The sequence below is a fragment of the Rhamphochromis longiceps genome, linkage group LG3 (genome assembly GCF_057381845.1).
Source record: "Rhamphochromis longiceps isolate RC_006_pf linkage group LG3, R_longiceps_female_GT1.1, whole genome shotgun sequence".
NCBI classification, from domain to species: domain Eukaryota; kingdom Metazoa; phylum Chordata; class Actinopteri; order Cichliformes; family Cichlidae; genus Rhamphochromis; species Rhamphochromis longiceps.
In genome coordinates, this window is record NC_140559.1 from 70,325,177 (window position 1) to 70,349,089 (window position 23,913).

Genomic DNA, 23,913 nt, shown 5'->3' on the forward strand with positions numbered 1-23,913 from the left:
CTCCTTTACTACGGTTACTTTACTTGGTCACCGTGTGAATTTCTTTGAAATGAACCAAATTCTTTTATTTGTTGGTTGTTGCATATTTAACCTCTACAGTCAGGAAAGGAGGAGATGAGGCCTCAACAATGTTGGGTTGTAGCTGTGCTTCAGGTTAGAGTGAGTGTCCATGGAATAAATGTAAGTCAGTGAACTGGAAACATGACTGTGTTCAAACTTTGTTTCCTTTTTATAATGAGTCTAATCAAAGGTGGAAAGAAGTATCTCCACTTTGACTTGCTCCATGCCGCAGCGTTAAATGGTTACCGGTAAGCCCAGGTGAGTCAGCAACAGGTGGTGTTATCATCATAGCTGTGTGGACCAAGAGCGAGAGGCCATTACAAGCTCCACCCAGGCAGGCAAAGCCATAGCAGGAGAGAGCAAAACATAAAACCTGAAAAGCCATCATGAGCCAGCCAGAGAGACACAGAGTTTATACTAGAAGAGAAATCTGCTCATCTTCATCATGTTTGTTTAAATAGAGAAAATCAGAAGTCTCTGTGTGTCAGACCACGGCTCTACACGGACACTTCTAAGCTGCTTCAGAGTGAACTGACCCAGATAATCTGCACACAGCGGCTGTAAAACAGTGAAAGTCATAACTGTCTCTCTCTGATGGAAAGCTTTTATTGTGAAGTCAGGAAGTCTGCAGGAAGTGTTGAGTTTGTATTCATCGCTCAGTGTTTAATGAGACAGGCAGACAGGAAGAGCAGCTCATTAGTGTTGATGAAATCAAAGGAACTGTGAGGAACTGCAGTTTGGTCACATCTGGATGTTTTTCACTGACAGTAAATGTTTTAGTGATGAAGAAATGTGTTCACAGAGAGAGGAAGAGGAGTGGTGTTTGTGAGGAGGAGCAGCTGTCCTGCTGTGCTTTGTGTCAGGACGTCCTGAAGGATCCAGTCTCTACCAACTGTGGACACTGGTTCTGCAGACAGTGCATCTCCTCATACTGGGACCAGTCTGCTTCATCAGGAGACTCCTCCTGTCCCCAGTGTGGAGAAAGATCCAGAAGCAGAGCTGGACTGCAGACAGCCAGTCAGAGCAGCTGTGTACAAAGTAAGACTGAACATCTGTCTGCTGATGGACTCATTTCTGAAAACTGGACTTCTTGTGTTGTTCAGACATTGAAGAGTTTTCTTTCTCTTTAGTCTCATTGTTTTTCTTTCTTTCAGCAGATGTTGGTCTGCAGGAGGTTTTAGATGAACATAAGATCAGTCTGAGGAGGAGATGTGAACGTGTGACTGAAGGAAGTGATGAAACAGGAAGTAGAACCCTCCTCAACACCATCTACACTGAGCTCTACATCACAGAGGGACAGAGTGAAGAGGTTCATACCCAACATGAGGTGAGGCAGCTGGAGACAGCTTCCAAGATGGACGCCCTCCATGACGCTCCAATCAGGTGCCAGGACATCTTTAAAGCCTTACCTGACCAACAGAGACCCATCAGAGTGGTTCTGACCAACGGCGTGGCTGGTGTTGGAAAAACCTTCTCAGTGCAGAAGTTCACTCTGGACTGGGCAGAGGGCTTGGAGAACCAACATGTCAGTGTGGTGGTTCTGCTTTCATTCAGGGAGCTGAACCTGATCAGAGATGAGCAGTACAGTCTTCTGGAGCTGCTCCATGTTTTCCATCCAACATTACAGAAGGTCACAGCAGAGAAGCTGGCTGTCTCTCAGCTTTTGTTCATCTTTGACGGCCTGGATGAAAGCAGACTTTCATTGGATTTCACCAACAGGAAGCTGCTGTCTGATGTCACACAGAAGTCATCAGTCAGCCAGCTGCTGACAAACCTCATCCAGGGGAATCTGCTTCCCTCGGCTCTCGTCTGGATAACTTCCCGACCCGCAGCAGCCAATCAGATCCCTCCTACATGTGTTGACAGGCTAACAGAAGTACGAGGCTTCACTGACGCCCAGAAGGAGGAGTACTTCAGGAGGAGATTCAGTGATGAAGAGCTGTCCAGCAGAATCATCTCCCACATGAAGACATCCAGGAGCCTCCACATCATGTGTAGTATCCCAGTCTTCTGCTGGATCACTGCTACAGTTCTGGAGCACATGTTGACTACAGAGCAGAGAGGAGAGCTGCCCAAGACCCTGACTGACATGTACTCACACTTCCTGCTGGTTCAGACAAAGAGGAAGAAGAACAAGTACCATGAGGGACGTGAGACGAGTCCACAGGAGCTGACGGAGGCTGACAGGGAAGTTCTTCTGAAGCTGGGGAGGCTGGCGTTTGAACATCTGGAGAAAGGAAACATCATGTTCTACCAAGAAGACCTGGAGCAGTGTGGTCTGGATGTGACAGAGGCCTCGGTGTACTCAGGAGTTTGTACAGAGATCTTCAAAAGAGAGTGTGTGATCTTCCAGAAACCAGTCTACTGCTTTGTTCATCTGAGCATTCAGGAGTTTCTGGCTGCAGTCTACATGTTCCACTGTCACACCAACAGGAAGACAAAGGTGCTGAAGAACTTTTTGGGAAAAAAATACAACAAGTCCTCTCTGGATGATTTCCTGAGCAGAGCCATGTATAAATCCCTCCAGAGTAAAAATGGCCACCTGGACCTGTTTGTTCGCTTCCTTCATGGCCTCTGTCTGGAGTCCAACCAGAGACTCTTAGTAGGTCTGCTGGGTCAGACAGAGATCAGTCCAGGAACCATCCAGAGAGTCATCAACAACCTGAAGGAGATGAACAGTGATGAAATCTCTCCTGACAGAAGCATCAACATCTTCCACTGTCTGATGGAGATGAACGACCTCTCAGTACATCAGGAGATCCAAGAGTTCCTGAAGTCAGAGAACAGATCAAAGAAGAGACTCTCTGAGATCCAGTGCTCAGCTTTGGCCTTCATGCTGCAGATGTCAGAAGAGGTTCTGGATGAGTTTGACCTGCAGAAGTACAACACATCAGTGTGGGGACGACAGAGACTGATTCCAGCTGTGAGGAACTGCAGAAAGGCTGGGTGAGTCCAGATGTGATCATTAACATCATTGATCAGTGTAGGTTAGTGGTTTAATGTTGAAAATAAAATCAGATTGTAACCACAAAGTGTTTGTGTCCGTACGCTGCAACCTTCCACACCATTCCTTTATTGTACAGACTCAGCAGCAGCTCCATGGATCCCAAATCCAAGAGTGGAGAACAGATTTGAAGTGTGTCACATCCATGCAGTCACAGCTGTTTCCACCATGTTTCCACTGATATTAATCCTGTTCAATGACACGTTTCATATCAGTGAATATGTTCTTTAGGACGTCCACTGACATGTTTAAGTGTCCTGCTGGAAATCACTCAAATCATCCATGAAATCCATGAAAAATCCTTTTAGTGTTTCTAACTTCAGCCTCTGTCCTCTCTCTCTCTCCATCCTCCTCACTGCTTCTTTCACTGATAATCACACAAACATCGTATTCAGCTACAAAATAACACAATAATATCATCTGATGATCATTATTATAAGAGCAGGATCCATATTTGATATCAGAGTAACACACTGCTTGGTTATGTGCAGTCATCATCAGTGACTGTGGGTCAAACAGAAGCTCTCTGATTGGTTGCTGACCTTGGTCACCTGTCCACTCTCACCTGTTTGTGTTTGCTCTCTCTTTGCTGTCTCCATCCTCTCTCTCCTTTCTCTCCCTCTCTGTCTTTGTACGTCACTCAGGTCCAATGGAAACAGTGACATTTACAAACCAATCAAAGACAAACTGATCCATGTCAGGTTATAACAATATTCAAAGTGAATACAGGCTGCTGCTGGACACAGACAGGTAAACTCATTTTGACTTGCTGTCACCTGGATCTGGACTCATAAACACTGAAGCCCTGAACAGGAATACAAATCATTTTCTGCCAACTAGCGACACACCAGCAGATAATGGCTCAGAAAGCTCAAATGAGCCAATCATTTCTGTGTTTAGTTCCCCTGAAATCAGATCTGATATCAGCAGCTCTGAGTTCATTCATCATTATTGTCCAGTGATGAGATTTCTGCTCCGTTTGGTAACAGTCAGCAGGTTTTTCCTGCGTGTGGACGTGAACAGTCGTACCTGACAGCAGGTAGCAAACAGAGATCATCTTTCCAGCTGGAACTCTTCACTGAGCTGAACTCATTCAAAATGTTCTGGAGTCAAAACAGGAAGCAGTCCAAATGTGTGTCTTCACTCTGACTCTGGATCAGATCTCAGTGACAGACTGTGGACATTATGGAAGCCTAAATGTGACACCATCTTCCTCCTTCATCTGCAGATTAAAGCCAAACAAAGATTCTCATTAAAAGTCTGCAGGTCTGAGAGAGACTCAATCGTTGTGTCATGTCAAACACAGTAAGAGGAGCTGAAGCACAGATGTGAAGAGCAGATTCATCAGATTATGACCTCACTCTGTTTTGTCTTCATATACATTCAGTCTGTGTTTATAATGCAGATTTTCTGCTTTTATAATAACACATTTTATATTTTCTATCATCACAGACTGACTCAGTGTGGACTCTCAGAGTCTCACTGTGAAGTTGTGGCCTCAGCTCTGAAGTCCAACCCCTCCCATCTGACAGAGCTGGACATGAGTGGAAATAAAGACCTCCAGAATTCAGGTGTGAAGCTTCTGTGTGCTGGACTGGAGAGTCCAAACTGTCGACTGGAGACTCTGAGGTGAGTTCACTGACTGCAGCTTTTGTTGTTTTTCTATATTTCAGGTCTTTGATGTTTGAAACTTTCTTTAGTTCCTAAATGTTCAGGATGTGTCTGAAGACAAATGTGAAGAAGTTTGAGTGCTTTCAGAAATGTTGTCTTTCCAAACGACTGAACAACAGTTTTTCCTTTTGGCTCCAAACAGAAGTGACAGACTTGAGCAGGGTTCATTTAAAGGCTGACAGAAGTGGAGTGGTGACGGGGAGATGTTTGACAGGACAGTGTTTCAGCCTCCACAGGTTCATGTTGTGCTCCATCAGTCAGTGAAGATGAAGTCAGTGCTGATGAGGCTGTAGAGTGTGTGAGGGATGTGAATGAGGATGATGAAGATCTGATGATAGCAGATAAAAACAGGCTGCAGAGACTTTGAGCCATACAGGGCACACAGTGTGTGTACAGAACAGCTGAAATCATTATGGAGGCCTCACTGGAATATGGAAGCATCACAGTACAGCTTCAGTGAAGCATTAAAGTCTCTGATATGAGATGACAAATGAAGCAGCCAGAGCTTTTTCATGAGTGGAAATCCACTGTGACTGTGAGCTGCTGCTACAGCCTCCAGATTAGCCAGCAGCTCATCCTGCTCAACATTTTCTCACCAACTTTAATAGAAGTGTGATGTTTTCAGCTGGAGTGATGGTCAGGGTGGCCTCCCTCTCCTCTTCTTCTCCTCTTCCTCTTTCATTTGTAAAGCCACTTCTGCTGCTTTCATTCATTTGGAAGTCCTGTAGCTGAGTTTGGGAGAGACTAACAGCCTCGGCAGCAGAGGGGAGAAAGGCTGTAACTGTTGGGTCTGTGTTTCCACAAGCCCCGCTAATTCTAGAGACTTGTTCATCATGAAGAAAACAAGACAGTCGATCGATCCATTACTTGCGCAAGGGAGGCCTCGTCTGCAGAGATGGGCAGTAACGCGTTACTTGTAACGCGTTACTGTAATCTGATTACTTTTTTCAAGTAACGAGTAAAGTAAGGGATTACTATTGCAAAATCGGTAATTAGATTACCGTTACTTTCCCGTAGGAACGCTGCGTTACTGCGTTACTAAAACCGTGATTTTTTTGCGAGAATGTCTCATGACAGTGACGTAAGCAAGTGCGACGTTGGTGACAGCAGCTGTGTGCAGATCAACAATAGATAATATATCGAGTGCGGGAGAGAGTATGAGCGTGCAGCGTTTAAAGTGTGGAAGTACTGACCTTACTTTGAGTTTGATTCCATAAAAAGTGACAAAAACATTAGCGTCCATCGTGCGTGGGAAGAAAACTTCTTTTTACAGCGAAAAAAACCCCTAAACTTCCGAGCAACCACCGAGTAGCTACGACGTGATGGGAAACTCACAGAGACACTCGCGCGGATTCTTCAACTGACCGCAGCACACCTGCACCAGGGTAACCCTCCGCCTACCCTGCTCCTGCTTTACAGGTGAAAATAGAGCAAAAGGACCGCTGAGTCTTTGACTTTATTTATTTTCTGCTGTGTTTTACTTGCATCTGTTTGAAAGAGTGAGTGAAAACACAAAAAATATTTTATTTTATGTGCTGGAATGTGTAGAAAATAGGTTTAAATGTTAAACTAATTTATTCAAGTCAGAGAATGTTGCATATAATTAAATGTTTTGCTTGATGCATAAAGTTAAAAGATTAAAACTGATAAAACAAGTTTTAAAAAGAGACTTTTCCATTTGATTACATTTTGTATGATGGATTATGTAGAAAAAGTAGAATTGGGCTGAAAGATCTATCACTTTATCACCTCTTCAGGTTGTAAATCGTGTTTTTAAAAAGTAACTAAGTAACTAAGTAACTAAGTAATTAATTACTTTTGAAAATAAGTAATCAGTAAAGTAACGGGATTACTTTTTTGGGGGAGTAATCAGTAATTAGTTACTGATTACTTTTTTCAAGTAACTTGACCAACACTGCTCGTCTGTGTCCAGCACGACAATGACCCCAATGGTGGCCTCCTCTCGCTGCCTTTTATTGACAATCCTCAAACAATAGTTTACAAAGCACCTCCCCTTGCAACCCCCCTTTGGTTACATAGACAAGGCACTGTGTGTGTGTGTGTGTGTGTGTGTGTGTGTGTGTGTGTGTGTGTGTGTGTGTGTGTGTGTGTGTGTTACCTCCTGCTGACCAAAGGGTCATAAACCCAGGAAGCTTACATCAAAAGAAACAGATCTTTCAGATAGGATGTATCTACAATAAAACCTCCCCCAGCACAGAGTGGCTGGAAAGGTGGTCAGGATCAAAGGAATGGCTTTGATCCTACTGCTTAAACTAAGACTGTACAAATTTAAGAAACACAATGGCAACATTCAACAATTAGACTTAACATTTCCCTCCTTTTTGTCATTGTTCTTAAATTTCAACTTATGCACCCTTTGTTTGGACAGTGTCAGTATAGATTTCATTCATACACAGTAAACTACATCCTATACATAAGCAAATCAGTATCAACAGTCCAAAAACAGGAATTAATTTTTTCAAAAGAAGATGCCACCAAGGACCAGACGGTAACCAAGCTATCCAGCCTTGTGGCGGATCTACTCCTGTCGTGCAATTCATTATGTATTTCTTCAAGTAAACAACTGAATGTCAAAGGTCAAACAAGAAGAATCATCATTCTCAAAAATCATATGTCACTACAATCCAACTGTATACAGACATAGGTATTTAAACGCATCAGTTGACTTTATTGTTTGTCCATATGGCTCTCAGCTAACTTCAAAGCTGCAGCCTGGTCAACACCCTTCTTTATGACTCCTATCAACCCCCCAAATCTTTTCACTGTAGGCATCCTGTGGGGGTTAGAGTCAACTGGTGAATTATCTGCATTTACAACTCTTCTCCTGTCCTGTTGTCACCACAGAAAAAGCTTTGTAAAGGAAATTGGATCAAGCTGTTTTGAACTTCTTGGCTCGAAACCTCAAGTGTTCATGATGTAATGTAGACAAAAGGCTTCTCTGTTTACATCCTTCTTGCAGAAGACAAAAGAATAGGTGATGTTGCCATGTTCCATGGTTGATCTCCAACTTGGGCTAATCCATTGTCCTTCATACACATAGGCAATTGGCCTGTTTCCAGTTCGTTTAGCTGTTCAATGTCCTGCAACAAGTCATATTCTTTGAGTCAGACGAGCAGGTCTGTCTCACCAGAGCAGTTCACCTTCCCAGCTACTGGTGAATCAACCTTCCATTCAGGTTCAGAGCAGTTGAAAAGTTGGCAGTGTTCCCGGATGTGTTGCTAAAGCAACCAGACAAACTGCCTCGCTCTCAGTGATGCTATAGGGCCACAGTCCAGAAGAATGTGTAGCCAGTGGCATCACAAGCATAACCATTGGTCTCATTCTTTATGTGAGCGGTTGTGTTCTTAAACTGCCACCAGTAGTTGTTGAAAACCCATGCTGGTACTGGGTGTGGTTTGCTCTGTTCCAGTGCGCTCCCTGTCATCCCACTCAGGGTCCACAGGCACAAGAAGATGCACAGCACATTCCCAGCCATTCTGATGAGTACCTGTGGCTCAGTTGGTTTCTTCACCGGATTGAGACGAGGGGCCCTGGAGGCTTTCCCCCCCCTTTGTTCCCGGTCTTCCTGCCACTTACTCCGAGCTGGCCTGGATGTGTGTCACCTTCTTGCAGTGCGCTTGATATATCCAAGTGTTCCTTCCAGCAATCTTCACTGCTGTGGTCGTCGTCAGCAGCATCCGATATGGACCTTCCCACCATGGACTGGACCAGCACTTCCTCTCCATGGCCTTATCAACATCCAATCTCCAGACTTCAGACTCTGCTCCTGCGGAGAAACAGAATCATCTGGCAGATCATTTGTTCTCATGACTACTTTACTTTTAAACATTTTCAAGCATCTAATCTGCTAATACGCTCTCTCTTCTGCTTTTCTATCATCACTACAGAAGACTGGAACTCTAAATGCTCTAACATGTGTAATCTCAAAGAGTCAGACCATTCTCTGTTGGAGTAATCCTCATGTACTTATTCTATACAGTCTAACCATGTCCTGCCTGTCTTCCTAAATCTTAACTTTACTATTCCATTAGTTCTCTCTGCCTGCAAAAGTTTTTTTTTTTTAAAAAGTATTTAATAATCCTAGAATGAGTATAATGACTGCTCATTTCCCTCCTGTTTGAGACATGGCAAAGCCAATGGCTCAAAATAGCAGCAGTCTTATACAAATTATCAGGCAGTACTGGTTTATCACACAGATAAAAAATCATCCTGCAAGCTTGCTCCCTCTGTAAGTCACAACTGTTTTCCTGCTGTAGGTGAGTGGGCCTGCATGTCTGCTGATGCTGTACTGATAAAATGTTAACACCATGTTTAACTACAGCTGCTTCTTTTGTGATCTTATCTGCAAAAACTTTCCCTAATGCAACTGGATCTTTCCCTCACATGTGTGCTGCACATTTACAAACGGCAATTCTACTGGTTAATAACACTGCCTCCAGCAGATTTTGCAAGAGTTTGGTGTGTTCTGCAGGTTTCCCTGTAGAGGTTGTCACACCTCGTCTCACTCACTGCACTACAAAGAAATGTACAGTAGCAAATGTATACTGCCTATCAGTGTATATTGTCTCTCTACAGCTTTACACACTTCCGTTAAAGCTAGCATCTCTGCTGCTCAAGCAAATATGAAACATGCTAGTTGTCCTACATAGATAACTCTCTCTCACTGTCTGCTACAGTAAAACGTGTTCTAGTCTGTCCCTCTGCTGTTGTAAAACTCAAACCATCAGCAAACCAAACCTTTCCCTCAACGAGTGGCACATCTATTAAGTCATCCCTCAGCTTACACTTCTTCTCCTCGCGCTCTCTACACTCATGAGAAGTGCCCTCCTCCGTTGGCAAAAAGGGTTGGACAGATTCAGAATTGTGCACCACTTTATGGTAATATGTGTGGTTGTGAGAGTAACATTAAAGACAAGTGTCTTGTAGGTGTCAGAAATGTAAGTTTAGTCTGCAGTAGTAGACATCTACCTCGTGTGGAACTAACAATGTCAAAAGGTGAAATAAACTATTGAAACATTGTACAGCTTAAACTGCTGCACATACTGATCTCACGCATGGAGGTAAAGCACGAGCAACTAGAGCTAATCTTTTAGGATAGTAAGTTACTGGCTTCACTTGTGGAAAAAGTGCTGTTAGTTATTTTACAGTCACCTGGCATTTGTGCTGTTCACAGAACCACAAGTCCATCGCTGGACCTCCTCTGCACTGTCACTTTTTGGAGCTTGGCACGCTCCCTCAGGTTCCATTTTCCAACGCTGCTGAAGATTTAACCCTAGAACACTATCGCTATAAATAGTAACACGATCACTAATGCCGGGTGATTTTTACCCGATATAATATAACCAATGAAAACAGCTTAGTTGTCTTCCTTAACGTCAACGTCGAAACTCTTTCATCTTATTTAAGATTTGCTGTGCAAAGTCTCCTCGTGACGATCCTTTGGAAGACCAGTAACACAGCTCTCTGTGCTGAAGGTGATCTCCGATCCTCCTGAAAACTCTCTCCTGGCCTCAGCTTCCATCTTGTGGACGATCCTCTCAGTCACTCCTTCTCGTCATGGCACCTCACGATATCTACAAATTAAAAAATGACACTCCTCTCGCCACACGGCTTTCGCCATGTGTCAACTCCCCAATGAGACATGTACAAGAGTGTTGCACAGTCTCCCTAAAACAATCTCCAAGGTTTGTCCCTTGGAGCAGCTTCACTCCAAGCTGTAACCCTGTGTAAAAACATTAGTCAGCATTGAAATGTTCAGCTTGTTTAGCTCCCAGCTCCTGTATCCTAGAAGACAAAGTCTTAAAATTAAAACAACTTCACATTTGCAACCAACTATAGATCATAAGAGTAATAAAGTATTCAGCATCACAGAGACAAGTATCATTGCAGGTTTATTCTAAATCATTAAACTCCTACTTTTCCCCATAATTTGTTCCAAATTATTTAACATCTCACCGTCATTCCACATTGTAATCAGTGACGTCCCTTAAGTTTGTTACTCACCATGAGCCCAACAGTGTGGTCAGATAATGGGCCCCGATGTAACTATTCTGTAACCACTGCACATCTGTTCAATTGTCACTCGTCTGTCTGTGCTGAATCCTTTACAAGCACTCTTAAAGAAAAACAACATTAGCCAAACACAAGGTTCATCCCGGTTGTCAGGTGTCGGCCATCCAGATTCCAGAGGAGCTGTGAAAAGTCATAAAGTTAACACTCGCTGTGGAAAAAGTAACAATGGTCTCATCACAGTATGTCTCACACTGCATTCATTTCTTCCCTGTAACATTCTCTCAAAAACACAGTGTAATTTCATCATCAACATATAGCCTGTAACTACAGTTCTCTTCATACAAAATCTCAGTAATCCTGTGGTAGAGAAACATCATTAAGTTGTGTCCTGCTGTAAACCACATGATCAAATCACATGATTAACCATCTGCTGTAAAGAGAAATGTAAATGTTAGCGCTGCGCAGGTGTGTACACACTTTCTCACAGTAATCTCTGTGAGCAACACAAGGTAGTGAATGACACACACATGGTAAATTCACAGACATAGAATTTAAACTAAAAAGGTTAAATTTTCAGAGTTCACATAGTCATGTGACCCAAGTTTCCTCCTGTGGTCTCCTTCTGCTCCTGCAACAGAGACACACACAGAGACACATCCACACCTTTGTCAGGTGGGGGTTGACTTCACACAATGGTGTTAAGTCAGTCAGTCTTGTCAGCTTTTGTCAGTCAGTCAGTTTCCCATTTATTTTAAAACTCTTACTCATTCACTCAGTGATTCCTTCTTTTGCTAATTGTGGAAATTATCGTCGCATCCGTTTCCACGCTCAGCAAAACAACGTCATTTCAAAAAGAAAAATAATTTAGACTGGATTTTCTCGCTGAATCCTTTTGGACAGGAACTTGTCTCAAATAAGTGGATTTCTCCTGAGCCCATTTTAATTTTGGAGAAGCTCACTTTGCAACAGTTTTCTCGACGACGCTTCGATTCTGATCGTGCTCAAACAGAGATCATCAAACAAAACTTTCAGTGCACCATGAAAGTAACAAAATAAAAGAAAGAAAATAAAGGAAATCAAAGGAAAGAAAGGCCTTGTTTAAGTCATGACACGTGTTCTTCATGCCAGGGGGATAAATCGTCACAACCCAATTGGCAGGCTCAACTTAAATAACAAAAGACAAATCAAACAGCCAGTTTAATCTCAAACATTCATCCAATCAGCCATACACACAACATACAGCATAACCCTGTTGTCTTAGCACATAATAAGTTTTAGTTCTCATGTAACTAAATGTGTGCCATGGTAAAACTTCTTCACACACCAGAAACTCACAATCAGCTCACTCAGCTCACTCATTTAAGACCTCTCATCTATGATGCAACCATCTGTCCTCCTATAATATTCAGTCCACTAGTCTATGTATCACTTTCATCTTACTAGTGACTTGGACAAGATGACAAACAGAATCTCATGCTTAAGATGCTGTCTGGTCTTCATGAGTATCATTTATGTGTAAATGCATGTAGGGTTAGTATAGTTAATGCATTTTCAGTATGTTTTTGTGTTCTTCTCTCATCACACTTTCATTATTCTCATCACTGCTTAAAACAACACACATCTCTCTCTGTTTTTTTTTTCTTTAACTGTACTTTTCTCCAAAACAGAAAATAGCATTACAGCTGTTTCAGACTTAGAAACACCAAACACTCTTCGTGCTATCATTCATCCACACAACTATTTTATTTCTTTTTGTCCACTGGGCAGGTGACCTGCAGAATCACGTCTGCCCCAGCTGGATACCTTTCACACACACCATGACGTCAGACACACTCACGGACTGGATCAGGAGAAAAACTTTCTTCATCTTCACACTCTGGGACAGAAACACCATATGTTTTTTTTGTTTGTTTGTTTGTTTTGTGTCAGGGATGGATATGTAGTTGTAACGTTTGTGTTCACTAACTTTACTTTCTGTTTCCTACCCTGCCCAGTCTGTCTTGGACTCAATGCTTCTCCCAATGTCTCTCCATACTCAGCCTCTGCTCTCTCACGCTCTTCTCTGGCTCTACTTTCTGCTAACATTCTTGCTTCTCTCCTCTTCTGAACCTGCTCCAGCCACAACTTAGCAATTGCTAACTGCAATTCCTTCCTCTGCTTCGCTTTACCTGTTTTACCAGCTACACTTACAGCTATTCTTTCTACCAGCATTTTACACTGAACTTCCACTAATGTCCCTTCAAATCCACATTTCTTACGCCAACAACCTACATACTGCGTACTGCTTGGTAAAAATTTCTCCATAAATTTTAAATCTCCTTCTAAGGCAGACTTACACATTTTATTCTCCATTAACAATCAGCCACACTCACGCAGACCACGTCTGGCCCGCACACACACACAACATAGGCCTATCGCTTGCGTCTGCACGCACAGCTAGCGCCTGCACGCACAGCTAGCGCTCTCTGTTGAAAACTCTCAAACGCCCCATATGGCGGAGAATTCAACCTTCAGACACTCTCTAACGCCCCAAATGGCGGAGATTCCGGACTCCTTCACGGCGGAGACGCCGAACCTAGGTTATCTCCACGCCCCAAATGGCGGAGAACTCTCTACGCCCCAAATGGCGGAGAAGCCTGTGTCTCTCTCACGCGGCTAGCGCGCTCCCGGACTCACGTTTAACGCACAGCCCGTAGCCGCTCTCTAAGGCCTTCTGTACTCACTGTTTGTTTACGTTCATGGGAAGAGCCTCTGGATCCCGTCAATCGTCATCCATCCCGAGGGGAGGTCAGGAGCAAACTTCCCGGCCTGGTGGCAAGCCAAAAACACCAGGGCTTTACGTCAATCATCCCAGACGTTGCGGTGGCGTACTCTCCCTCTCCTCGGTGGATGCAATGTGTTAGGCTCCGGCTCCGAAGGACCAAATAAATGTTGGGTCTGTGTTTCCACAAGCCCCGCTAATTCTAGAGACTTATTCATCATGAAGAAAACAAGACAGTCGATCGATCCATTACTTGCGCAAGGGAGGCCTCGTCTGTGTCCAGCACGACAATGACCCCAATGGTGGCCTCCTCTCGCTGCCTTTTATTGACAATCTTCAAACAATAGTTTACAAAGCACCTCCCCTTGCAACCCCCCTTTGGTTACATAGACAAGGCACTGTATGTAAGTGTGTGTGTGTGTGTGTGTGTGTGTGTGTGTGTGTGTGTGTGTGTGTCTGTGTGTGTTACCTCCTGCTGACCAAAGGGTCATAAACCCAGGAAGTTTACATCAAAAGAAACAGATCTTTCAGATAGGATGTATCTACAATAAAACCTCCCCCAGCACAGAGTGGTTGGAGAGGTGGTCAGGATCAAAGGAATGGCTTTGATCCTACTGCTTGAACTAAGACTGTACAAATTTAAGAAACACAATGGCAACATTCAACAATTAGACTTAACAGTAACACCACCACTTTACTCTGTTCTACCTGTCACATCATTTTATCAGGAAACAAATATGCTCATGTTTTTACTATGTTTGTCTTGAAGATGTAAGAAGATCACATGGTGCTTTTTATTATTGTGTTGGTTTGTTTGCTGTCTCTTGGATGGAGCCCAGCTGTGCGTGGCCCCTGGGCCTGTGGTCAGAGTGTGTGCTGGATAATCCGGCCCAGGATGAGGCCAAACTGACATGGGATGAAATGTCTGTCACATAATTGAGCTTAGTGAGAAATGTACGACTTTAATGTGAAACATTCAGAGTTTTTTCTCTTGTTGTGTTTGAAGCAAAGTTACAGAGGTTTGATTACAGACACAGCTGAGAGTTTGTAATCTGTCATCATTTTAAAAGGTTTACATTTCTTCAGTATATCCACATTTGCAGCTGGTACCTCAACCTCCACTTGTCCAACACAACTGCTGTCCACTGCCTCCATGACATTGTGATTTTGCTGTTGGTCTTCTGTCAGATCTTCATCAATCACTTCTGCACGGGGCACACCTTCAGACTCTGCAGCTGCATAACGAAAGCCTGTAAGATAAAATTAGACATAAGGTAAATGTACACCAATATTCCAATGACAGGTGTGTGATTCATCTGGAAGTTATGTGCGGATTAGTGTACAGTGATAGCAATTTAGTATGTTTTTAGAGGGGGGGGGGGGGGGTTGTTTACCTCCGATGGGTGCTCTTTTTCGCTTCCGTTGCGTACGCCTTGAGTGCCGGTCCGAGTCTGATACAGGTATGTCGTCATGCCCCATGTGCAGTGTTGGTGCCCAGTCTGGATTTGTTACATCCATTTCATATGCTGGTTTGCCTGCAATAATGCCAAATCATAAGCTACTCAGTCGACATGATGTGGTTCTGCAGCATCACACATTAGCATGTTTTATCTCATTATCTATGACCTCAGCACATTGAAAATAACACTAAAAGCCTTTCAAGAGTGATATGAATTAATTTAGAACTCACCGGAAAGAAAATGCCGTGAGCAAACCAACAAAAAGCTGGGGATTGCAGAGAACTCGATATCCGCTCGTCTCACCGCTGCAATCCAAGCCTGACGTCTTTGTTTAGTAATATCGGATACATGGGATCCCTCACGTTGCCTCCAGGATGGAAAACGATGAAAAGAGAGCCCGTTATCCAGCTTCTTGCCTTCACGATCGTGTGATCTAACGTTGCAACCGACAACACAACACGTACGATCCATAGCTGAAATGGTATCCTTTGGCTGGCCTACTGTCATGGCGGAAGGGGGCGTGGCCCATCTCCCGTGACATCACGCTCCAAAGCCCTATAGGTGGGAAAATGTACCATGTCGACCAATCAAAAATGATATGGAAACATGACATTTGGTTGTTTAGCAAAAGGGGGAAGTTTTAGGAGTGACCGGCAAGAGAGAGCGAGTGAGCGAAAGAGAGAGAGAGTTTTGATACGTGAGAGATTTGTGACGTTTACCGTGTTTGGTCTCAAGTTAGTTTGTTGTCTTGTGTATTTAGTGTGTAGCTGTTGTTTTGTTTTGTGTGTCAGTTCTACTAGTGATGGTCACAGTTGCTGCCTTAAAGCCAACAAAGGCAGATTGCAGTGTAAACGCTGAGTGACACACCTGCTGTCAGACCTGCAGGTTTATCCCTGTGCTGTTCTCATATGTGTTAGAGTGACACAAACTATTGTTTGACACCTGATTGTTCTGTAAATAGTTTGAAATGATTATATGAAAAACGTCTGAGCCTTGGCTGCATTTTTTGGTAAATAGTACCATATAACTTTGTTGTTTGCAAAACGTGTGCGTATTTTTAAAAATGTACAATCTCTATTTGCATTTCAAGTTATGAAGATGATTCGTTAAACATGTGTGTGGTTTTTACAGTCAAAATATCACTTTCTACTTGTATTTTAAATTTTGTCTGAATTTAGATAAATTGTGCTGATACAGTTGGTCAAAATGAGAAAATAACAGATTGGCAAGATAAACTGTTTTTAAAGGTAAAATATAGAGGCCACATCAAAAGTAGTCAAGAAGGGTTAAAGGCTAAAAGCAAAGTTGTCACCAAGTACTGTTTATATTTGTGTGTATTGCTGCAGCTTTTTTGAGTATTAATTTGGTGCCTTTGTGTGAAATAATGGTATTGTGAGTGATCCATATAGTCACAAAGAATAGCCACTTGTTTCTGTGCTACCAAAGTTCCCCGGCTTTCATTCAAAATGTGTTTATCGTCAGCACCTGCACATTAAACTACTTAAACATTATAAATGTCTTCAAGCTCACACTGAGGCCTGTGGGGTACTATCAGCCACTGAGACAGTACACACATTTATATGTGTTTGTATATGAATATTTCATACTTTAAGACTGCCTGTTTATTTAAGGGAGATGAACAAAATACATTGGAATTGTACAAAATAATATCATGGATGATAAATTAAATAGATTTTAAGTAGATGCTTGTGCATTCTTAAAGTCTTATATGTTGAACTGAACTATGTGATCTGTTCAAAGCCTTAATCTTAATTTGAAGTGAAATGTGCATTTTGAGTTTATACACTATGTATATAAGGCGACCGTTTCCTTTTGCAGTATTTTTGTGTGGTGTACTTTTCTATGTCTTAACAAAAGGGGAACAAAGGTGTTTAAGTTCACCTAGGATGATGTGTTTTAATTTTCACATGGTCTTGCTTGAATTTGACCCTGACAAAGGCGTATGAACTCTGTCAGCTGTTTGGAGTTTCCATTTTCTAAACTTCTACATTCTGAACCTTCTTCAGCTCTGAACAGATGATGAAACACTGAATGATTTCAAGCTCACACTTTGTCTAATAAACTTACATCTTTCATTCTTTATACAGATTGAGTTGCTGTGGTTTGTCAGAGATCAGCTGTGATTATCTGGCAGCAGCACTGAAGTCCAACCCCTCCCATCTGAGAGAGCTGCACCTGAGCTCCAACACCAAGCTGCAGGATTCAGGAGTGAAGCATCTGTGTGGTTTCCTGGAGAGTCCAGGATGTGGACTTGAAACTCTGAGGTCAGTCAGCATGTTTTAGTTGTGCTGAGATGAATATGATGTGAAAGTTGTGCTGACACTAAACTGCAGACATCAGGCTGATATTATACTGATCCACACTGAGGATCTTCATGGTAAAGTCTGTTTTCTTCTTCTCTGGTTTAGTCCATTGACTGCAGCAGAACAATGTTCACATTTCAAACCTTCAAAGAAGAAGAAAAATCCTCCACTGGATAATTCACTGTGAAACTCTCCAACTCTTCATTCCACCTTAAAGTCTGTCTGACACTGAAATCCAAAGCAAAATGTGCGTTTGCTTTACAGACAGCAGTCCAACACAAACATACACACATCATCCAAAACACAGTCCAACATCCAAATCTCCTCCACTGCCAGCATGAATGATGGGAAAGAGAAGGAGGAACACTCTGACATTCAGGGTTAGAATGAGTTTCATGAAGCAGACTGTGAAGATCAAAGCTGCATTAGAAAGCTTACATGAATGAATGAGTGGACAGAAGTGGACAGAGATCATCTGAAGCACTTCAAAGGCTTTAAATCAGCACATTTCTCTTTATTCTTTATCAACTCTGTTAGTTTCTCTCAGTTTTCTGTGGAATGAAGCTAACAGCAGGCTAATAAGATGCTGACCAATAGGTTTCTATTAAAGGTTGTAATTTGTATATGAAAAAGTGCTTTGGCTCAGCAGGGATCAGCTTACAGGTAGAATACAGCTGCTGGATGGGATTAGCATGTCATAGCTATCTACCAAACTGCTAACTGGGGGATTTCAGGCCATCTATGGATCATTTTTGCTAACTGTTTATTCAGCTTAGGCTCACAGGGCTGCAGCCTGTGCCCTAGCTGTCATAGGGCAAGAGGCGTGGTCCACCTGCACAGGTGAGCAGTCCATCACAGGGCCAACAGAGAGAGACAGAGAAGCACTCTCTCACATCCACACCTACAGCCAATTTAGAAGCACCAATGAACCTAAGCAGCATTTCATTGGACTGTGGGAGAACATCCACCCTCCACAGAAAGGCCAACAAGCTTCAACCTACAACCTTCTTGCTTTAAGGCACTAGTGCGAACCACTTTTCCCCATTTCAGCCCAAATCCTGCATCTTCCTGTTTCTGACTCCAGGCCAGCTCCACTAACACTTTCTCATCAGACACTGCCACCTAGTGGAGGAAGTCTTAGTTCCACTTGAAGCTTCAGATGACAGTTAGTTCCTTTACAAAGAGGTGGAGGTGGTGGGGCCACAGCACCATCATCACTGAGTGCCATAGGACACTTAACCTTTGTTTCCATATGCTGGGAACTTCCTGTTGTTCCAAGGAGGACTGGAAAATGTGTGAAAATCTCCCAGTCAGTTCCTCACAGCACACTTCAATCATTTCCCTCCCACAGCATCAGGACCAGGGCTTTTTCTCTCTTTGGTCCCACTAAGAGATTTCCACACAAACACCTCATCAGTGGGACTCTCAGAGCTACCAGCCCTTTGCTACAATCACAAAGCTCTTCATTGAAATCAATGATATCAAAGCTGGAATCAAATGAGTCCAAGTCTTCTGCTGATTCAGCATCACATTCATCTTTGCTCCTTGTTCTGCATCCCCACCATGGACTTCATTCCTTTCCAAGCCAGCCTTGAGTGTCCTTTATTCAGCTCATCCTCTGCTTTACTTTTACACCTGATTTTAGCTGCTTTATCTCTCTTTCAACAAGTTTCTGTGCCTCAATCTTTTTCTTCTCTCCCTCATAACAAGACAGCTTCTTCTGCCTGAGAACATGTTGGAGTGATTTACTAATCCAGGGCTGCTTATTGGGGAAAATACTTCCTGTTTCCAAAGTAATCCCCATTTTTCCCAGAAAGAAATGTAAGTAGAAATCGATGATCTAAGTGAGAACATGAGCCTTTAAAAAGTCCCAGTGGGTGCAGTCAAAGCAGTCCCTCAGTCCCAGTATAGAGTCTTTGGTCCAGACTGGAACAACTGTGTGCCCAGTTTGAGCTCTCTCCAGTGCTGTGACCTGACAGACCCAGAGGGGCCATCACATCACATTTAGAAGCTCCCCTAATGGAGCCACAACACATGTCCAACACTTAGTCTGTCTTGTTGGACCAACTGGAAGAAATGATTCAAGGACTTAGTCACAGAACAGAGATTCAAATCTCCAAAATCCAACTGGCTGCATCAGGACATATAGTCTGAAACTCTGCACAGTTTCCTGTTTGAAGCTACTTCCTGTTGGCTTCAGCTGTTTGGAGTTTCCATTTTCTAAACTTCTACATTCTGAACCTTCTTCAGCTCTGAACAGATGATGAAACACTGAATGATTTCAAGCTCACACTTTGTCTAATAAACTTACATCTTTCATTCTTTATACAGATTGAGGAGCTGTGGTTTGTCAAAGATCAGCTGTGATTATCTGGCAGCAGCACTGAAGTCCAACCCCTCCCATCTGAGACAGCTGGAGCTACAACTTAACAACCTGAAGTATCCAGATGTGAAGCAGCTGTCTGATCTTCAGCAGAGTCCAGACTACAGACTGGAGACTCTGAGGTCAGTAGAGTGATGGAGTGAGTGGGTGGTGCTGTCAGCAGTATTGTACTAAACACAGTCAGTATGAAACAAAGATCCAGTGTTTCCTGTAAAGCTGCAGCTTCTCAGTGAAGCTGTGAGAGGAGAATGGTGACAGGCTTCAGGATTGGACACAAACACTTCCTGTTTCTGACCTTTATGGTCACCATAGTAACGGCTGACACGCTCTGATCAAACGCTGTCAACAGCCAATCAGCTCTCTGAACAAAGCAGCACGCAGACCAATGACTGCATTCATTTCCAAGTTTAAAGCAGTGAAGAACACAGTCTGTAGGTGAGGAAGAATTTAGTGAGAGCAGATGTTTGGATGGAATTCCTCCAGTTAACAGCTGGAACCGTCCATCTGGATTGTTGGGCTTGTTGTTGGGGTTCCTACAGAGCTCAGAGTGGACACACCAAGGTTCTTCTAATGAATGAAAGTCCAAACTCAAACTAGGAGGGAAAAACATTTTCATCAACTTCAATAAAAATCCAAAGATTAGAAAAAGTGAAGCAACAATGAGTCCTAGTACAGTCCCAGCACTGAAGTCCCTGCTGCTCTTTATACTGGATGTGCTGCATCACTGACTGACAGCTGATGAAGAGTCTCTGGAAACACTCGTTTATCTCCTCTGCTCTTCCTTCTTCTCTCTGCAGGTGGAGGCCATGATGGTAAACAGGACGGTGTGTGTGCTGAGAGAGGAGGAGCTGTGTCCTGATGATCCAGAGAGGTTGAAGCAGCAGCAGCTTGTGTGTAGAGACGCTCTGACTGGGCCATGTTACTGGGAGGTGGAGAGGAGAGCTTCATCCAGCAGTGACTGACAGAGGAATGAGAAGAAGTGCAGATGACTGTCAGTGCTGCAGAGTGAACTGCTCTGAGAACAGCTCCACTGTCAGACACAATGTAGAGTCCAGCATCATCCCTGTGTGTCCCTCTGGATCTGACAGAGGATCATCAGTGTATCTGGACTGCTCTGCTGCTGCTCTGTCCTTCTACAGTCTCTGCACAGTCTCTGTCTGACTCTGGCTACATTTTTGGCATTTATATTCTTGGTTGCTCTCTTTATATTTTTCACATGCAAAATGTGCCCATCTTTGGCAAGATTCATACTGCACCTGGAAAGGAAAAATAAATGGCTCATATTCTGTTTGGTGAATACTATTACTCAACATTTTAATTATGATTGGCAAGTAATGATACTAAGACTTATGTGTTTCTTTTCTTTTGTTTTGTTTTACCATTTCAATCATGCTGCGGTCAGCGTTAGCATCTAACATGGAGCAAACAATGCAGTAGTCCTCAGCGTTCCCTGAAACACAATCATAGTTAGGTTTTAATCAAACATTATTTATTGAATAATTAAAAAATAATAGTACATTTTTTCCAAATATACTTCCTGGAAAATTAGTCTAAATTAGACTTTGAGAAGGGTCTTATCTGAAAGTGTTTGAAGAGCACTATTTGTACTGTGCTGTTTGAAAAGCACTATTTAAATTGGAAGTACGCACTAACGTGATAAGGACTTTATTGGACTTACCTCGATTTTCAAGTAGGGTGCAAGCTATCTGCATTCGCTCCAGCACAACTGCCTCTGTAGTGGTTGACACCTCACTGACCTCTCCAAAATCAAGGTAGTGTTCTGCAAACTGTGAGATTGATCATAATTAGAATGTAAAGTCTTAATTAGGTAAAGGATAGGATAATTATAAGCCACAAGGCTTCAGCCTATTCCTTTTTCAGTTACTGTATGATTAAGTACTTCTATGTAAAATGATCATCTTTGTTGTTGTTGACCGAAATAACTTTCACTTCACTTAAATTCACTTAAAGTCTTAATTCTAGCTAACAAGAAACTGAATCATTTGAATACGGGTTACCTTTAACAGTAAAACTCCACAACTGCAGGAATCCTGTTGCTTGTTGTGTTGCATAGTCTGTAACTGCCACTCCATGGTGTCTTCATGCCCTCTCATCCTCAGAAAATTCCTAGTTGAACAAAAGTGTTTGTAATGAAACAAGATTTTTTTTTTTTAATCTAAGAATAACACCTCAGTATCATACATACCTCCAGTTGCGCAGAATTTTCCTGTCATAAACACCTTCATTCCCATGGGGTCTATGAGCAGTATTTTCTGTGCAGAAATGTTGACAATCTAAAGAAAAGGTTAAATTAAAAATTACAATAGTTTGTGCCACTGAAAACTTATTTAAAAATAACACTTTGTGCAAGAAACTGCTTCACAACAAATTATGCAAATTAATAACAAAATGAACACATACCACAAGAATCCAGTGTGTACCAAAGTTCACAGGGCACAGCCACGTCTTCAACTGGGAACTTCATCTGTGGGATTGGAAGTGCAGAGTAATTTGGATTTACTTAGGTACCATGCGTCTCAGGGTGTTTTCAAATATAGTCTTCTTTAAAGGAACCGAACTCTTTCCTCAGCAACAGAAAGGAGTCAACTGTTTGGACCACTTCTGAGCTTTCAACATACCAGTTGAGGCATCTGAACTGCCCAGAAAACAACGAGCTTGCAACTACTGAACAGAGCAGGTGTGCAGCATTCTGCACAAGTATACAAAAATGTTATAGAACAGTAAATAGGGTTTTTTTTATTTTATTTCAAAATTAGTAGGTAAATGACATTTCTTACTTACCTTTCGTCTGTCAATAACACGGTGCAGATATGCATCAATGACCTGTTTTGAAAAATCTGAGTTTATACAACAACAGCAACAATTTTTGAAGTAACTGCTTGAGTGCTGTACACAAAAACATCTAAAGGAATAGAATTGCTGATAAAGGTTCTTTCTGCATATACTGAAACTGGGTATTATGATGTCACAGATGTCACAACATCTGTGTTGTGGTTGATAACATTTTTTCCTGTTGAAGTGAATGGGTGAAACCTTATCAGAGTTTTGCAATATAACCCCCCCCCCCCCCCCCCCCCCCCACCTACCCGCACATTTTAAACTATTAATGGTCTCTGCACTGCAAATGCTTCAGAAGGAGCAGAACCTCGAAATCAGACTCAATAATGATAAGTTCTCTTACCTCATCAGAAACCACCGTGACCCCTGCAGTGTTCGAAAAGAGGAATCCAATAACTTGTATGGTCCAACAGCTGCCTCCAAGCGCCCAGTATCCTTTGCACGCCATAGCCTCTTTACTAAAAGAAAAATATGATAAGTTAGCTCAGGCATGCATGAGATTTGTAGTGGATAAGCTTGGTAAAGGCCAACGGGCCACAACAGGAAAAAAGTCAATACAATAGGCATGCATTTACACGCAGAGAAATAGGAAAGGTACAGCGGGTGGGCAAAATAGAAAATTACTGACAGGCAGATCCATTTCCAGACTTCCACAAGCTCAGTGCACGTTGCATGTTTCTTTATATCCAATATGAGTTGAAGACTTCAAAATGCAAACAAAGTCATGCAACAGTCAATTAAGTTGCAACGCCAAACTGGCAACAAATGACCAATGGGTCAAAAAGAGTTGTTCACTATGTCACCTTCATTTTCTAAGCTTTGTTTCCGGGAGGGAAGTTCTTGTTCACGCGTTTCTGGTCCTGGAACACAATTAAACTCCTTGTGTCAGCCGTTTTGGGTGCAGAATGAATCCTCTGGACTTTGCTGGCACTGAGGGTTAGCAGTAGGATGGCAGGGAGGCATCTTCAGGTCTGTGCTGCTGTTCACTGTCTGACTGCGAGTTGGGTATTTTTACTTGTCACTGATATTTACATGGTGGCTTCTTCTGTATGGCTTGATATGGTCAATGCTGTAGTGATTTCTTAAAGTTGCTCCTTCCGTGTTTTTTTAATCTCACACATTTGCCAGCGATGTCTTGAATGGTGTAGGGTCCTGAAAAATCTGGATCAAGTCTTCCTCCCTTCCTTCCACGTTTCATGTTCAAGAGAAGAACTTCATCTCCAACGCTGTACACAAGGTTTCTGTACTTCTGGACTCGTCTAGCATAAGCTTATGCATAAGCATAAGATTGTACTTAAACTGAAATATGACACCTACTCAGTGATTTACAACATAGAGGTAGGTTGTTTCCTCTTAAA

General features: G+C 42.6%; 1 protein-coding gene and 1 long non-coding RNA gene across 2 annotated transcripts; one reads left to right on the forward strand and one right to left on the reverse strand.

Annotated features, from left to right (window-relative positions):
* The first annotated feature begins 419 nt into the window (after nt 1-419).
* LOC146676606 (protein NLRC3-like) lies at nt 420-8,566 on the forward strand. Its single transcript, XM_085401219.1, has 5 exons — nt 420-1,098; nt 1,215-3,006; nt 4,517-4,693; nt 8,166-8,239; nt 8,400-8,566. Exons 1-5 carry the CDS (start codon nt 843-845, stop codon nt 8,564-8,566), a joined length of 2,466 nt encoding a protein of 821 aa, XP_085257345.1. The 5' UTR covers nt 420-842.
* Nucleotides 8,567-10,304: 1,738 nt separating this feature from the next.
* LOC146676607 (uncharacterized) lies at nt 10,305-14,707 on the reverse strand. Its single transcript, XR_014910543.1, has 2 exons — nt 13,285-14,707; nt 10,305-13,223 (listed from the first exon to the last, which is right to left on the reverse strand). It is a non-coding gene; the product is annotated as an uncharacterized LOC146676607 (long non-coding RNA).
* Between the last annotated feature and the right edge of the window lie 9,206 nt (nt 14,708-23,913).

Excerpts from the sequence above, each read along its gene's own strand:
- LOC146676606 (XM_085401219.1), top strand. The coding sequence starts at position 843 with ATGAAGAAATGTGTTCACAGAGAGAGGAAGAGGAGTGGTGTTTGTGAG. Across the intron at positions 3,007-4,516 it reads AGGAACTGCAGAAAGGCTGG|ACTGACTCAGTGTGGACTCT; the intron begins GTGAGTCCAGAT and ends CTATCATCACAG. Across the intron at positions 4,694-8,165 it reads TGTCGACTGGAGACTCTGAG|TGCGCTCCCTGTCATCCCAC; the intron begins GTGAGTTCACTG and ends GCTCTGTTCCAG.